Here is a 17,381-nt window from a genome sequence, read left to right as displayed (position 1 = left end):
AAAGAGAAGGCGGGGAAAAAACTGCCTGGGGGGGTTTGAAGCCCCCGGACCTGTTTTTTTTCACCGAGAAAGAATCGGATGGGGGACCTGGAGGGTGGGCATTTTCTGTTGCTGAGTCTGTGCAGAGAGACCCCCCCCCCTCCCTGCGCAGTCAGTGGAGGAGGGTGTGGCTCACGAGCCCATCTCTGCCCCCCATAACCCCCCCCCCCCAGCGTACCCTCCCCGCTCTCAAAATACCGCGCAACCCCAAATTTTGGCATTTAGAGATGCGCTCTCTGCGCCCAAACACCCGGGCATCACCGCGCTCTCTATGGAAACCGGAGGTTAGATAGAGACGCGCGCGCGGAGGAGCCGCCACCCACCGCCTCCCCCGCCTCTCCCCCCCCCCCCCACCCACAAATCAAACCAGCGGGCCCCCCTCCTCTTTTTCGCCCCTTTGTGCTCAGGCTTGCAGGAGCTGAAGCTAGAGAGAGAAAGAGGGAGAGAAAGAGAGAAAACCATGCTATCCATTTTTGGCTAGCGCAGAGCGCAGGGAAAGAGAGGCGGTCTGACCCCCCCCCCCCAGTTCCTGAGCCCCCCCTCTCTCCTTGGTGGGGTGCAGGTGGTCATTCTTCCAGTGCCAACCCACATGCTCCCCCCACCCGGATTTTGAAAAAAAAACCCTCTCCAATTTCAGAACCTTTTTTTAGCCAAGAATAAAGGAGAATTGATTATTTTTTTCGCTCTTCTCCAAAACCCCCCGGTGGTGGTGGGCGGAATCTAAAGCTGGAAGGAGACCCCCCTTTTTTTTCAAAAAAGCATGCACCCCCTTCGCCACTAATCCCAGCAAGAGGAGGCGATGGGAATGTCCTTTTGCATCCCGGAGCGGCAAAAAGGGGCGAGATAAGATTTTTATATTATTTTGGAGAGGGTTGCCTCCTCCCTAGATGCGCGCGCGCCCCCGCCCCGTTTCCAGCTGCAAATCGGGGGGTGCCTCGCAGATGCCGGGCAGGTAAGTTTGATTTTATTTTTAAAAAGCTGTTTTTTCCTCCCCTCCCCTCGTTTTCTTTCTTTTCTTCTGCCTCCATCATCCCTCTCTCTCTCTCTCGCACGCAAATCCAGGCGTCTCTACATCCACCCCATTTTGCGTCTCCAGACAAAGGGATGGTTTGGACTCTGTGTCACGCTGACTGCAATGAGAACCCCCCCCCCAAAAAAAAAGCAAGCAGGGGGCTATCTCTCTACCCCCCCCCCGCCCGCTCTCCAGCTCACTCTCTGACATTTGCATTGTCCTATTAGAACCCATCCCCGAACAATAGCCGCAAAATATCCAACCCAAAAAAATTAAAGGAGAAAATTAATCGCAGAACAGTTCATTATTATTAGGGCGATTATTCCCAGTCACACATCACTTTGGGTTTTGGGGTGGGAATGGTCTGAGACCCAACAAGACCCCCCCCCCGTTTTATGCTGCGATGAGTATTTTTATTGATCGATCGATCGCTTATAGCCTCTCAGTCCTTGAAATGGAAAAGGGATTTTTTATTTTAAAAAGGATGGATGAAGCTGCTTGGCCACTTGTAACTTCCGAAAGCATCCATTAGCTGGGGGGGGGACGACGACGACGACGACACACACCTTGGGTTGCGGGTTCCTTCGGAACTCACCGCCACAAGATGCTGGTGTTGGTGGTTCCTTGCCCGCCTTCGGAACGAATCGTTTTATTTCGGTCGCTGACCAGAGAGCTCTACGCCTTTTTTCAAAAGGGAGTGGGCAGTTTAGACGCTGGTTATTGGTGTCGGCCTCCAAATGAAACCTCCATGTGGATATGAAGTCTATCTGCGAGTACCAGGGGCTGGTACAAGGGGGTGCTGTGACCTTGTAGGATTTCTGAAACTGGGATTGCTGGATGGAAACGGACCCTGAAACACTTCCCTTACCAGGTTGACTTAAAAAATAATAATACATTTCTTTGTCTCCACAACAAGAGCCCTGGAGTCAGAAGCTGGCGGTTTCTGAGCCTCGGTTGGCCACCTCTGTAAAATGGGTTGATACTGATATTCCTCCTTTCCTGTTATCCCATGTTACAGAAGTAGCCAACAGAGTCTCAACGGGGGCTAGAGGCTTGGCACAAACGCAGCTAAACCTCAGGCTTGGATCTGAGCTGGAGAGGCACGAAACAAATAATGAAGAACGCAGCGGCTCAGAGCATGTGCAGAGTGCACACGTCTCCCTAAGTAAATCCAGAAAACGGATTTGTTTGGGATCTGGGGAGGGGACTGGATTTCATAACGAAGGATGCCTTACTCTGGGAAAATCCCAGGACCTATGAAATAACTGCTGGGTGAGTTATTTAAATTCATTCATTTCAATGGACAACATGGGCTTAATTGTTTTTTAAACAACAAAAACCTGTATTTCACATTTAAAGACTGTTTTTCTTGTTTTGTTCTATTTTTTTAAAAAAGATATCTTTTATTAAATTTACAATTTTACAATTCCAAATCAACATTTTACAAACTTTAAAATACCCAACGACTTCCATTCTTCTCTTTCCATGGTTCATTTTACATTTCACACATCTCCGCATCTTTCGCTATAACCGTTCAAATCGGTTTTCCGCTTTCACATCCATCAAATATTATTTCCCCCCGTTTTGTTCCAATCCATCCTGGTCTTCGGGAGACAGTGCACATGTATTCTGGCCTATTCGACCTCTTTTTCTTAAGGCCGACACGGACCGTTCATAACACGGGAATATTCTTCCCAATGTGGAGCAGGGGGGGAAGCGAAGGCAATCAGCAACAAATCGCTAAAACGCCGTTCGTTCCTCCTGCTCAGGCTGCACAGAAGTAGAATTTCGGTTCCTGAAATTCATTCTGATTGTGCAAGTAAAATATAACAGATGGAATTCTACAGGGTGGGGTCTTAAGTGTGTGAAAACAGTCCAGGTTCAAGGATCCCCAGATGGCGGAGGCGTCAGGTGTCATCCTGGCGCCCGAGAATCTTCAGTCGGTGGCAAACGGCCAAAAGCCGAGTGCGAAATACGCCTGGCTAATTTCGAACGCTGTCTGCTGTGGCTTCGAGACAGATGTTGGGCAAGAGATGTTTCAGAGAGAGAAAGAGAGAGAGAGAGAGAGAGAGAGAAAGAAAGAAAGAAAGAAAGAAAGAAAGAAAGAAAGAAAGAAAGAAAGAAAGAAAGAAAGAAAAAGGAGGTTTTCTCCTTTCCATTTTTTAAACTGTATTATGAAGCCTCTTGCGTTACCTGGGTGCGGGAGTGGATTAAATAAGAAAATACAGATATGTTAGATCTGGAAGGGCATGATAATCGATTCGGATGGCATGTGTATTTATGGCACGAGAAAGGGAAAGTACATAACGGATTTTGCAATCATATAATTAGGAGATCACTTTCTAAAGTGTGGGAATAATATGAAGACCTATTGGAACAAAAGACTCCATGGTGGTTGTCTCCAACAGAGGTTGTTGTTGTTGTTGTTGTTGTTGTTGTTGTTTAGTCGTTTAGTCGTGTCCGCCTCTTCGTGGCCCCCTGGACCAGAGCACACCAGGCCCTCCTGTCTCCCACTGCCTCCCGCAGTTTGGTCAGACTCATGCTGGTAGCTTCGAAGACACTATCCAACCATCTCATCCTCTGTCGCCCCCTTCTCCTTGTGCTCTCCATCTTTCCCAACATCAGGGTCTTTTCCAGGGAGTCTTCTCTTCTCCTGAGGTGGCCAAAGTCTTGGAGCCTCAGCTTCACGATCTGTCCTTCCAGTGAGCACTCAGGGCTGATTTCCTTAAGAATGGATCGGTTTGTTCTTCTTGCAGTCCATGGGACTCTCAAGAGTCTCCTCCAGCACCAGAATTCAAAAGCATCCATTCTTCGGCGATCAGCCTTCTTGATGGTCCAGCTCTCACTTCCATACATCACTACTGGGAAAACCATAGCTTTTACTATACGGACCTTTTACTTACCAACAGAGGTAATGGCAATCAAAAAATTAAATAGGGACGCAATACGGCTTACATGTAGGGACCTACTAATGGAGATAGATGGGAAATTATAATATATTAAGTACCCTATTAAATCTAGAATCAAAAAGAATGTATTTTTAAGACTCTGAGAGATATAAAATAATGATATTAAAACGCTAAAAAAAGGCAACGTAAAGTATTAATAAGGGAGATAAAAGGGGTGAGTTTGCATTTACACCTGGCACTGGGGCACCAAATATATACGGTTATCTTGTAGTCTGTTAAATCTGGTGCCAAATTTTTGGATGTCCATATGTACCGAAAGCGATCGTTTCCCTTGGTAGCACACTGCATGGCCAACAACACCCCCCCCCCAAAATAGGATTGCAATAAGCCCCCACGCTTTTTCCTAAGGGTCTGTGATCTCTGCTATGACCGCTGGGACTCCGGGTATCGATTTGGGCGTTAAATGGGTCATTTTGACAGACAGCGGATCTATAGGACCTGGGGGGGGGGGGAGATGGACGTGCATCTAAATTGGGTCCGATCCAATGTCAGTCCTGCTCAGAGTAGACCTGTCAAAATCAATATGCCAACGGTCTGCCCACGCCTGTGGATTTTAACTGGTTGGATCCATCGCTAGTCAAGTTCAGAGTAGACCCATTGGAATCGATGGGTAACAGTCCTGAGAGATCTGCATTGGTTCACAGGACATTTCCAGGCACAATTCAAAGGGTTGGTGCTGACCTTGAATGCCAAAAATGGCCCAGTATCCCTGAAGGAGCGTCTCCACCCCAGACACCGGGGTCCCTCTCCCGAGGGCCTTCTGATGGTTCCCTCCCTGCAGGGCATAGGGCCTTCTCGGTGGTGGCGCCCTCCCTTCAGACAGCAATAATTTTGACGCACACCTCTCTCTATCCTAAATTATGATCATTGTGGTTATCTCCCGCTTGGACTACTGCAATGTGCTCTCTGTGGGGCTACCTTTGAAGGTGACCCGGAAACTACAACTAATCCAGAATGCAGCAGCTAGACTGGGGACTGGGAGTGGAGACCGTATAACCCTGGTCCTGAAAGACCTGCATTGGTTCCTAGGACATTTCCGAGCACAATTCAAAGTGTTGGTGCTGACCTTGAAAGCCCTAAAAGGCCCAGTAGACCTGAAGGAGCATCTCCACCCCAGACACCGGGGTCCATCTCCCGAGGGCCTTCTGGTGGTTGACCCCCTTCGAGAAGCGAGGTTACAAGGAAGCAGGCAGAGGGCCTTCTTGGTGGTGGCGCCCTCCCGTCAGATGTCAAGGAAATAAGCAACTACCTTACTTCTAGAAAACATCTGAAGGCAGCCCTCTTTAGGGAAGCTTTTAATGTTTAATAGTCTGTTGGAAGCCGCCCAGAGTGGCTGGGGAAACCCTGCCGGATGGGCGGGGTATAAATATTATTATTATTATTATTATTGGTCTTGTTAGTTTCAGCAGGTCTCCTCTGAGTAGGGCTCAATTGGATCCGACCGGTATAGGTCAGCATGAAACTTTTAAGCTCATTGTTGTGGGTTTGAGTCCCGCGCTGGGCAAAGGGGGTTGGGCTAAATGACCACTCGAGTTCCCTTCCAGCTCTACAATTCTGTGATTTTAACTCCTGCTTGTTTTGGCTCTGTGATGTCCCGCGGCAGCGATGAGCAGGACCTAGGCTGAGACCCCGACCCACCAGATTCCTCTGAATCCGACCGCTGACACCATGATCTCGGCAAAGGAGAAGGCCAAGGCTCCGAAAGACAGCATGACTCTTCTTCCCTGCTTCTACTTTGTCGAGGTAAGCAGAACTTTTCCATCATCTATACAGGTAAAGGTAAAGGGACCCCTGACCATTAGGTCCAGTCATGGCCGACTCTGGGGTTGCGGCGCTCATCTCGCTTTATTGGCCGAGGGAGCCGGCGTACAGCTTCTGGGTCATGTGGCCAGCAGGACTAAGCCGCTTCTGGTGAACCAGAGCAGCACATGGAAACGCCGTTTACCTTCCCGCCGGAGCGGTACCTATTTTTCTACTTGAACTTTGACGTGCTTTTGAACTGCTAGGTTGGCAGGAGCAGGGACCGAGCAACGGGAGCTCACCCCGTCATTGCGGGGATTCGAACTGCCTACCTTCTGATCGGCAAGTCCTAGGCTCTGTGGTTTAACCTACAGCGCCACCCTCGTCCCTATATCATTTGGGTAGGAGAACTTTATTTGGTGGATGTGCAAGATAACCAAAGCATTCTGGGGAATGATATATACAGTGACACTTTGGTTCCCAAACGCCTTTGTTCCCAAACACCAAAAACCCAGAAGTGGGTGTTCCGATTTTCAAACGTTTTTCAGAAGCCGAGCGTCCGACACAACTGTTGGCTATTGTTTCTAGTGTGCCTGTGCCAATCAGAAGCCGTGCCTTGGTTTCTGAACATTTCAGAAGTCAAACAGACTTCCGGAATGTATGAAGTTTGAGAACCAAGGTACCGCTGTATTTGGTGCCATCGAAATTATTCCATCAGGTTTACAGTGGGACCTTGGTTCCCGAATGCTGAAAGCCCAGAAGTGAGTGTTGTGGTTTTCGAATGTTTTTCGGAAGCCGGACGTCCAACGCCAGACGTTAAACCCTAGGATTTGCCAATCAGAAGGTCAGCAGTTCGAATCCCCGCAATGACGGGGTGAGCTCCCGTTGCTCTGTCCCTGCTCCTGCCAACCTAGCAGTTCGAAAGCACGTCAAAGTGCAAATAGATCAATAGGTACCACTCCGGAGGGAAGGTAAACGACATTTCCGTGCGCTGCTCTGGTTCGCCAGAAGCGGCTCAGTCCTGCTGGCCACATGACCCGGAAGCTGTACGCCGGCTCCCTCGGCCAGTAAAGCGAGATGAGCGCCGCAACCCCAGAGTCAGTCACGACTGGACCTAATGGGTCAGGGGTCCCTTTACCATTACCCAAAAGATAGCGCCTCTTCTCCCCCCTCTCTCCCTTTTGTCTCCCAGCTACCCATTGTGGCTTCTTCGATTGTGACACTCTACTTCTTGGAGCTGACGGACCTCTTCAAGCCGGCCAAGGTGGGCTTCCAGTGCTACGACCGGGCCCTTTCCATGCCCTACGTGGAAACCAACGAAGAGATGATCCCATTGCTCATGCTGCTCAGCTTGGCTTTCGCGGCCCCCGCGGCCTCCGTAAGTAGCGTTCCGGCCCCTCCTTCCCTCTTGGGTTTTTATTATAGCTACAGTCGGTAGAGGAGGCTCTTAATCTGCGGATCGTAGGTATGGGGGTCCCACACTGGGGAAAAGATTCCTGCTTTCCCATACGCACCAGCGTTTCTCGGATAAAAATAGGGACATTATTATTATTATTATTATTATTATTATTGCCTTTGACTAGACTTAGCCATCCAGGGGTCCTTTACCTTTACCTTTTACCTTATTATTATTCTAGTTACAGGTAGGTAGCCTTGTTGGTCTGCCGTAGTCGAAACAAAATAAAAATATTCCTTCCAGTAGCACCTTAGAGACTAACTAAGTTTGTTCTTGGTATGAGCTTTCGTGTGCATGCACACTTCTTCAGATATCTAAAGAAGTGTGCATGCACACGAAAGCTTATTATTATTATTCCCTGCCCATCTGACACCAGCCACTCTGGGAGTCTTCCAACATATATAAAAACATAATGAAACATTAAACAAAAACAAAAACAAAATAATATACAGGCCTGCCTTCATATGACTCGGGGGTTGGATACCTCCATCCCCTCCAACGTTTCTCCCCTGAAAATAGGGACGTCCTATTCCATCCCCTCCAACATTTCCCCAATGAAAATAGGGACGTCCTATTCCATCCCCTCCAACATTTCTCCCCTGGTAATAGGGACGTCCTATTCCATCCCCTCCAAAGTTTCTCCCATGAAAAGAGGGACGTCCTATTCCATCCCCTCCAACGTTTCTCCCCTGAAAATAGGGACGTCCTATTCCATCCCCTCCAACGTTTCTCCCCTGAAAATAGGGACGTCCTATTCCATCCCCTCCAACGTTTTCCCCAATGAAAATAGGGATGTCCTATTCCATCCCCTCCCACCCCTTGTCAACAAGCCCCGCCCACCTTGGCGGAGAAGTCGCCGGGAGGGGAGGGGCTTGCTCTGACCCTGCCCCTCTTCCCTCCCTCCCTGTCAGATCATGGTGGGCGAAGGCATCATCTACTGCCTGCAGTCCAATGTCAAAGGCCGCGCCAGCTCCGAGGGCAGCATCAACGCCGGCGGCTGCAATTTCAACTCCTTCCTCCGCAGGACGGTCCGGTTTGTGGGTAAGTTCGTCCCCATCCTCTGGTAAAAGGTCAAGGGACCCCTGACCCTTAGGTCCAGTCGTGGCCGACTCTGGGGTTGCGGCGCTCATCTCGCTTTATTGGCCAAGGGAGCCGGCATACAGCTTCCGGGTCATGTGGCCAGCAGGACTAAGCCGCTTCTGGCGAACCAGAGCAGCGCACGGAAACACCATTTACCTTCCCGCCAGAGTGGTACCTATTTATCTACTTGCACTTTGACGTGCTTTTGAACTGCTAGGTTGGCAGGAGCAGGGACCGAGCAACGGGAGCTCATCCCATCATTGCGGGGATTCAAACTGCCGACCTTCTGATCTGCAAGCCCTAGGCTCTGTGGTTTAACCCATAGCGCCACCCACGTCCCTCTCCCCATCCTCTGAGCCCCCCCAAACCCCCCCCCCCCACTTTTCAGGGCATACACAGGGCAGAGACTGTCCGGCTCTCCCTTCTCATTCAGTCTTGCAAAAAAGAAACGCACAAAATTCTTAGCCCCAAAAGCAGAAAACTCCGTAGGTCAGTGGCAAAGCATCTCCTTCCTCCCCCCCCCCCTTGCCAAATCATTTTTATTGATTTTCCAAATCTTAACGAATCAACCACAAACCAAAACTGTTTCAATACAGTTTTTCAACATTCCCACACTCAGTCCAAAATTTCCTCTTTTTGTGCCTCTTGCTGCTGCAGTTATTTCTAATTCGCTTTTCATTCCTTATCCTTAGCAGGGATTTTTGTTTGTTATTTTTAACCTATTATCCTTACCCATCTGCTACCCGTTTGCCAATTCCTGCATGTGCTGTGTTTTAACACTTCCGAAAGCTGTGGTTGCTCGTGAAACCACAATTGGTCGATAATTATTATTCCTAAAATAAACCCCCTTCCCTTCCTTCTGCGTGCACAAGAACCTAATAGTTTGCATTCATTAGATGGTCTCCCTTTGCTTCTTAATTAAGCACGGTCCGCTTTGTCCAAGATTCTTCCGGCCCAAATCCACTCTATTTCCAGTCCATTTATCTGCTTCCTCCTCTCATGGTCTATTGTCCATTTCAAAACAGGAATTTCAATGACATCCACCTTATTGAGCTGATTTACGTCTAAGCTAAACAAGCTCTCACTCAAGGTCTCACTCTCTTGGGGGCCCCAAAAAAATTTAAAGGGAAAAAACACCTGGATGTACATTTCCAAAATATAAAATAAAAAACAAATAGAATAAAACCTACATTCAGGAACAGTGTTTTGTGTTGTGTGGGCTCCTATGGTGTAAGTCACCCTAAAATATCACTGGTTTGCTCCTTTCTATATATAGGGTGCCGACATTCTGCTATTTATCATTCTTAGCAGTTTGCATCATACGTCTGCACCTAATTCATGTTATGGCAAGTTTCTAGAGACCAGATGATGAGACTTTGTAAACTGTGTTCCTAAAGGAACTTTAGAAATGTGTTTGCATTATTCAGTTCGTTATGCATCAAAAACCATTTTGAGTTGGAGCGTCATAATCATTTCACTATCCATATACTTCTTCTTAATTGCACTTCACTATTAATATACTAGGGACGCGGGTGGCGCTGTGGGTTAAACCTCAGAGCCTAGGACTTGCCGATCAGAAGGTTCGCGGTTCGAATCCCCGCAATGACGGGGTGAGCTCCCGTCGCTCGGTCCCTGCTCCTGCCAACCTAGCAGTTCGAAAGCACATCAGTGCAAGTAGATAAATAGGTACCGCTCTGGCAGGAAGGTAGACGGCGTTTCTGTGCGCTGCTCTGGTTCGCCAGAAGCGGCTTCGTCATGCTGGCCACATGACCCGGAAGCTGTACGCCGGCTCCCTCGGCCAACAAAGCAAGATGAGCGCCGCAACCCCAGAGTCGGCCACGACTGGACCTAATGGTCAGGGGTCCCTTTACCCCTTTACCTATTAATATACTTCTTAACGGCGTTTCAGTCCCACAATGACTTTGATAAAACACATCTTTTGTGATGTGCAAATGTCTTGAGATACCTGTGAAGTCCATAAATGACCATGTAACATATATTCAACACACACAAAAAGTGAGAATTTGTTGTGGACAAAGGACAACTGGACATAGAAAGGGCCCCATTCCCTTCAGGAGCTGAGGGCCGCATCAAACCTCAATCCGGCCCTGTCTGCGGTCCTGGCTTGGCACCAGAAACGGGTTTGGAGAGCTGGATAAGGACCCCATGCCCAGGCTTGCGCCCCTGGGCTCCATCCCTGCGAGAAACAAATCTTTTATGTCCCGGTAGGTGTCCACGTTTTCGGTCTCTGCGCCACGGCCCTCGTGACGGACGTGATCCAGCTGGCCACGGGGTACCACGCCCCGTTCTTCCTGACTGTCTGCAAGCCCAACTATACCCTTCTGGGCATCTCCTGCGACGCCAATCCTTACATCACGCAGGACATATGTTCGGGGCAAGACCAGCACGCCATCCTTTCGGCCAGGTGAGGCTTGGACGCGGTTCCAAAATTTGGTGGTGACCGGGGTAATATTGGCGAAAATGTACAAAAGGGGAAACAAAGTTTGTTGGAAATGTAAAAATAAAGATGGGGACCATTATCATATGTGGTGGCTATGCGAGAAAATGAAGAGATTTTGGAACCTGAAACTTTTTAGATACACCTTCCAAAAAACCCCGGAGGCATTCCTATTAGGGATAATAGGGGATGAAATAAAAAAAGACCCTAAGTTATTTCAATATGCAATGGTGGCAGCTAGGGTCCTTGTAGCACAAAAATGGAAGTCATCAGAGATTCCAACAGTTATGGAATGGCAGGTAAAACTTTTTGAATATGCTGAATTAGCAATAATGACAAATAAAATTCGACACCAAAAAGGGTCAAAGGTCACAGAAGAATGGAGTAAATTTATGACATATATAGCATTGAACTGTAGAAGTTTAAGAACTACTGCAGCATTAGGATAATTCCTGTGATGTGTGTACAAAAGCAGAAGAAACTGTAAGAGGAGATGTGCATTATGAAAACCGCAACTGGGGGGGAAGGAAGTCAAAGCGCGATTTAGCACAATGTAAATACGATGACATTAAGAATGAATGAAAATATTGTTTTATTTTGGGGTTTTTTTTGGAAAATGACAATAAAAAGTATTTTAAAAAGAAAATTCAGTGGTGACCGCCGCCCGCTGGAGCTAAGTGGGGGCTCCCAAATTGCCCCCACTCTGCAGCCCAGCCTGTAGCAATTGCTCCTGTATGACGTTTCCGTTTTCCCCCTTTCCTTTCCCCAGGAAAACCTTCCCTTCCCAACACGCCACGCTCTCCGCTTTCGCCGCCGTCTACGTGTCGGTGAGTCCCCGGTCCCGGTCCCTGATCCGCTGGCTGGAGGATCAGAATCGGCTACTGATTCCTGGGAAGCAACTCTGTGATCCAGGCTGGGGGGGGTTGAGTATTGGGCTGCAACAAGGCCCCCACCCCAATTGAAACTTCGGTTTCAAGCCTTTGCAGCACGGGTGGCGAATTTTGCAATCTTTAAAATTACGTTCTTGTTTTTTAAAATGTTTTTATTAGCAATTTCAGCATAACATATCATATTCATTATTTCCCCCCTTTTTCCCTCCCCCAGAGATTTCCCTCAGCAACTCTCTCTGATTTCTCAGTACATATTATTCTCTGCATGTTATAAAATTATACACATCCTTACGTTATCTGTCTACCGTGTCATCAGTCAATAAATCTGTGCATGCTTATTCAAAACCTGCCCATTCATTTTGGTGTCTTTCTAAGTAATTTGTGAAAAGTTTCCATTCTTCTTTAAAGTCACAGTTGTCCTTATCTTGCAGTTTGCAGTGCGTAGTTCATCCATTTCCCTTGTCACTGTTCTTTTGTCGGGGTTTCCATCCTAAAATTATGTTTTCAAAAGTTTAGCATGTATACTTTGTCATTTTTCCAACTCCCTGCCCTGTTTTACAAGGCACGGCGGCAAATGTTGAAGGGCAGGACCTTAATTGTGGTGGCCCCCTTAGCCGTGTTCCCGCAACGGGAGCCCACAGCCATGCCCCCAATGACTCCATAGCATCTCCACCCACCATTGTCCATCCCGGACGCCGGGGTCCAGCTCTGAGGATCTTCTGGGAGAACTTAAGTTACAGGGAACCAGGCACACGGCCTTCTCGGTGGTGGCACCCGCCCTGTGGAACACCCTCGAGGAGATAAATAACTACCTATAATAATAATAATTTATTATTTATACCCCGCCTACCTGGCTGAGTTTCCCCAGCCACTCTGGGCGGCTCCCAATCAAATGTTAAAAACAGCACAGCATTAAATATTTAAAACTTCCCTGAACAGGGCTGCCTTCAGATGTCTTTTAAAGATAGGATAGCTGCTTATTTCCTTCACATATGAATGGAGGGTGTTCCACAGAGTGGGCACCACCACCGAGAAGGCCCTCTGCCTGGTTCCCTGTAACCTCACTTTTCGCAGTAAGGGAACCGCCAGAAGGCCCTTGGAGTTGGACCTCAGTGTCCGGGCAGAACGATGGGGGTGGAGACGCTCCTTCAGGTATACAGGGCCGTTTAGGGCTTTCAAGGTCAGCACCAACACTTTGAATTGTGCTCGGAAACGTCCTGGGAGCCAATGCAGATCTCTCAGGACCAGTGTTAAGTGGTCTCGGCAGCCGCTCCCAGTCCCCAGTTTAGCTGCCGCATTCTGGATTAATTGCAGTTTCCGAGTCACCTACCTGACTTAGAAGGCATCAGAAGTTTTTTTAAAAAAATGTGGTGTTTTATTACGTTTCAAAGAGCGCCTTCACGACCCCCTCCATCAATCTTTGCAGATGTACTTCAACTCCATCATCTCCGACAGCACCAAACTCCTCAAGCCCATCCTGGTCTTCGCCTTTGCCATCGCAGCCGGAATCTGCGGTCTGACGCAGATCACACAGTACCGCAGCCACCCCATCGACGTCTACGTGGGTTTCCTGATCGGGTCTGGCATCGCAGCCTATCTGGCAAGTCTCTTCTCCTAAGACCCCTTTCCCGGACTTTGGGGGGGACACGGGTTTGGGGCCACCTCACTGAAGCTCAAGAGGTCCACAGCGAGTCGGGGCCCGGGTGGGCAAACACGTGAGAATGTTCAGGGACGCAGGAGAGGATATATTGTTTATTAATATCCTTCCTAATTTGCACTGGCAAGTTCTATAACAGGGGTCAGGAAAGTTTTTCAGCAGGGGGCCGGTCCACCGTCACTCAGACCTTGTGGGGGGAAGGACTATATTTAGAAAAATAATAACAATAATGAACGGATTCCTATGCCCCACAAATAACCCAGAGATGCATTTTAAATAAAAGCACATATTCTACTTGTGTAAAAACACCAGGCAGGCCCCACAAATAACCCAGAGATGCGTTTTAAATAAAAGCACACATTCTACTCATGTAAAAACACACTGATTCCCAGACCGTCCACTGGCCAGATTGAGAAGGCGATTGGGCTGGATCCGGCCCCCGGGCCTTAGGTTGCCTACCCATGCCCTATAGAGTCCTTAAGTGGCTTCCCTATCAGTAGGAGAAAATAGCAGAGGCCACACAGACAACACAAAAGGAAGAAGGGATGAGGTTGTTTTTTTAATCTTATATTTTGGAAATGTACATCCAGTTTTTCCCCCTTTAATTTTTTTTGGGGGCCCCCAAGAGAGCAGGGCCCTAAGCCGTAGCTTAGATGTAAATCCAGTCTTTAACATCTGTCGTCTCCTGCCCCCAAACAGGCCTACCACGCCGTGGGCAACTTCCGCGCTCCGGCTGAGAAGGCCCCGTCCAACCCCCCCGCCAAGGACGCTTTGCGGGCCCTGACCCAGCGGGGCCACGACTCGGTCTACCACCAGAACAAGTCGGTCAGCACCGACGAGCTGAACCCGCAGACACGGCTGGAGGGCATCAACCGACAGGTCCAGCGCGAGAAGAACTCCCTGGGCAGTCTGAAACGGGCCAGTGTTGATGTGGACCTCCTGGCCCCTCGCAGCCCCATGGGCAAGGAGAACATGGTCACCTTCAGCAACACGCTGCCCAGGGTCAACACGCCCTCGATGGATGACCCCGCCCGGCGCCACATGACCATCCACGTCCCCGTGGACGCCTCGCGGTCCAAGCAGCTGATCACCGAATGGAAGCAAAAGTCCGTCGAAGGCCGGGGGATGACCTTGGCCGAGGAAGTGGCCCGGAGGGTCGGCTCCGATTGCTTGGTCGGAGAGGACGACGAACATATCCCGCCGTCGCTGTACCCCACCGTCCAGGCCCGGACGGCCGAGCGTGCCGCCATGGGTCCCAGGGTCCTTATCCAGCCGAGACCCGGAGCGACCCAGCTGGTCCACATCCCCGAGGAGAGCCAGGCGAACGCCGGGGCCAACATTTCGCCTAAGAGCAGCTCGGCCGTGCGGGCGAAATGGATGATGATGGCGGAGAAAGGGTCGGCGTCCCAGAGAGTGGCCAACCCGCCGCGTCTCATGCAGGTGATCGCCATGTCCAAGCAGCCAGGGATGGTTTCGGTGACACCCAAACATTCGGAGACATCCTCGTCGTCCACCAGCTCCGATTCCTCGCAGTACCGGTCGCCGTCGGAACGGGACAGCTCCAGCGTCGTCACCATCGACGCGCACGCCCCGCACCATCCGGTCGTGCACTTGTCGTCTGGGAACGGGCCATGGGAATGGAAAGCCACCCAGAAAGTGCCGGACGGGACGGACACTTACGAGCTGAACGACATGGCCAAGGATTTCCGCGGCTTCCGGCCGGCCAAGAGTGCCGGCGTCTCCCCAGGGTCGTCGGTCAGTGACATCGAGCAAGATGAACCGCGGTATGGCAGTGTGGCCACCATCAACGTAGCGGCGGGAGTGGGGGGCGGAGAGACCAGCCCGGCGGAAAACATGCTCGGGGGGCCAAGCCGCGAGTCGACGCTGCGCCGCAAGCCGACGAGCCTGACGGTCGGCGAGAAGGACGGCCAGGCGGAGGAGACAGAAAACTTCTACAAGAAGATGCAGGCCAACCGGCGGTTCAAAGACTAGGTGCCGAAACGGGATGGGAACGATTCCTCCCTACATTTCCAAAAATAAAATTGATTTCGCTCGCTCTCTCCGTGGCAAAGATCTCCGTTTACCGAGCGTCGAACAGCGGGGATCCGGTATCTACTTTGGGGAAGCTCTGTGGACCAAATTTTTGGGATTTCCTGCTGTTTTTTAGCTAAGGAATCGCCCGCCCCTCTTCTGGATTGTCGCGGGGACATTGAGGGACCGCTGAAGGGATTGTTTTTTAAATACCCGAGAAATTGCCGGTGCTGTTGATTTGCAGGACAAGTGTAATTTATTTGTAACTACTGATTGTAAAGCCGGCCAGAGCAGGGAGCCTGGCATGGGATGGTTTAAACATTACGGAAGGGGCACAGGACTTTACCCCTTGGTACGATCTCCCATTGCCCTGGAGCCAGCACATTTTTGGGAGGGTGTGTCATGTTTGGAAAGTCAGGTGGGTGGGTAATTTAGCTTGCAAGACGAAGCCTCCCCGCGAGTGATAATTCGGAGACGTTTTCTTTGTCTCCAATGCAAGCGGGGAGGGAATCTGTAAATACCTGGGTTTGCCCAAAGGAGACAGAAGAGTAGGACAAAAGTATTGGAAAAAGATAGGATGTCTGGCTAGGGGGAACAGAAGAGTCCGTCGTATCCATTTTTCCCTGCAGCGGCCAAGGAGATTATAATAATAATAATAATTTATTATTTGTACCCCGCCCATCTGGCTGGGTTTCTCCAGATTATACTAGGAGGCAACAAACGTAGTTTACCCGAAGCATTTAGTCTCTGGAGATAGACTGCCCTGTCCTCAGGGGCTCTGGCTGTTGGGAGGCCCCCCAGCGAGCACCAGAAGTTATCAGGCCGATACGTTTTGTTTGGGGCAGGCGAAGGGGGCATTCTTGGGGTGCTGGATTCTGCCGTCCCCAAATTGGCAAAAAGCGAAGGCAGGACTAGTGGGGTTCGGAAGACCCCGGTTGCCCTGTCTGGAGAAAAACGGCGACCATTATTAGTCCTGAGGCTTCTGGAACAGATTCCGTCGTGCCCCGAAGAATGTGATGGGGAGAAATACGTATTATGATGGTTTATAGCGTGGCATGGCTCAGTGGTTGAAGTAGGGAGGGAATGTAAAATGTATAGCCTTATGGGGGGGGCCTTTGGGGTTGTAGAGGGGGTGGCACCTCCTCTTCGCATGAGATGGGTTTATTAACTTGGGGGGCGGGATGGGGAGGGAGGAGTGGGGCTCGATTTCAAGATGCAACGTTATCGAGACGTCAAAAGTTACTACTGTAAGATCCAGTATTGCTATAGACCAGGTTTCCTCAAACTCAGCCCTCCAGATGTTTTGGACTACAATTCCCATCATCCCTGACCACTGGTCCTGCTAGCTAGGGATCATGGGAGTTGTAGGACAAAACATATGGAGAGCCAAGTTTGACGAAGCCTGCTATAGACAACCAGATGTTTCCTTAACTCAATTCCAGGTGATGGGATTCGGAGTCCGGCGACATCCAAAAGGGCGTCAGGTTAACAAGGCCGGTTTAGGAAGTTTAAGTAAACCAGGAATGCTCTCGCTGCCGAAAACTGAATACCCCTTTAACGATTATCTGAAATTTATCCTCTTCCTGCTCAGGCGAGCGAGTTTCCTGAAAGAGGAAATAGCCATGGTTTCCGCCAATTTGACGGAATTCCATTTTTAAGCAAACGCCTAATTGGTCCGAGCGGGAAAGGCTGCCCTTTCCTTGGACTTTGTTGTTAGGAAAGCTTCTGGGCAGACCCCCGCAAGGGTCCCTGTTTTCCAGGGCAAGTCCTGGACATACAGAGGTGGTCTTAGTTTCTGATTTGATCCCAGAATGCCCTGCTTTCCCTTAGGACGTCCCTATTTTCATGGGACAAACGTTGGAGGGGATGGAATAGGACGTCCCTATTTTCAGGGGAGAAACGTTGGAGGGGATGGAATAGGACGGCCCTATTTTCAGGGGAGAAACGTTGGAGGGGATGGAATAGGACGTCCCTATTTTCAGAGGAGAAACGTTGGAGGGGATGGAATAGGACGTCCCTATTTTCAGGGGAGAAACGTTGGAGGGGATG

At 49.8% G+C, this 17,381-nt stretch overlaps 1 protein-coding gene across 2 annotated transcripts; it reads left to right on the top strand.

Moving 5' to 3' along the window:
* The first annotated feature begins 368 nt into the window (after positions 1–368).
* On the top strand, positions 369–16,691 carry PLPPR3 (phospholipid phosphatase related 3). 2 transcript variants are annotated; one of them, XM_083720393.1, is made up of 8 exons: positions 369–991; positions 5,624–5,763; positions 6,953–7,138; positions 8,128–8,257; positions 10,526–10,721; positions 11,524–11,581; positions 13,071–13,244; positions 14,001–16,691. In XM_083720393.1, the coding sequence occupies exons 2-8, from the start codon at positions 5,689–5,691 to the stop codon at positions 15,291–15,293; spliced, it is 2,112 nt and encodes a 703-aa protein (XP_083576519.1). In that variant the 5' UTR covers positions 369–991; positions 5,624–5,688; the 3' UTR covers positions 15,294–16,691. The 2 variants fall into 2 exon arrangements, with proteins under 2 accessions (XP_083576519.1, XP_083576520.1); XM_083720394.1 differs by lacking the exon at positions 369–991 and adding an exon at positions 1,960–2,323.
* Positions 16,692–17,381: the final 690 nt, after the last annotated feature.

This window comes from Podarcis gaigeae (assembly GCF_964106915.1).
Source record: "Podarcis gaigeae genome assembly, chromosome: 18".
Taxonomy (NCBI): Eukaryota; Metazoa; Chordata; class Lepidosauria; order Squamata; family Lacertidae; genus Podarcis; species Podarcis gaigeae.
Note: the sequence above shows the minus strand (reverse complement) of the source record. Positions and strands in the feature narration are given on the sequence as shown.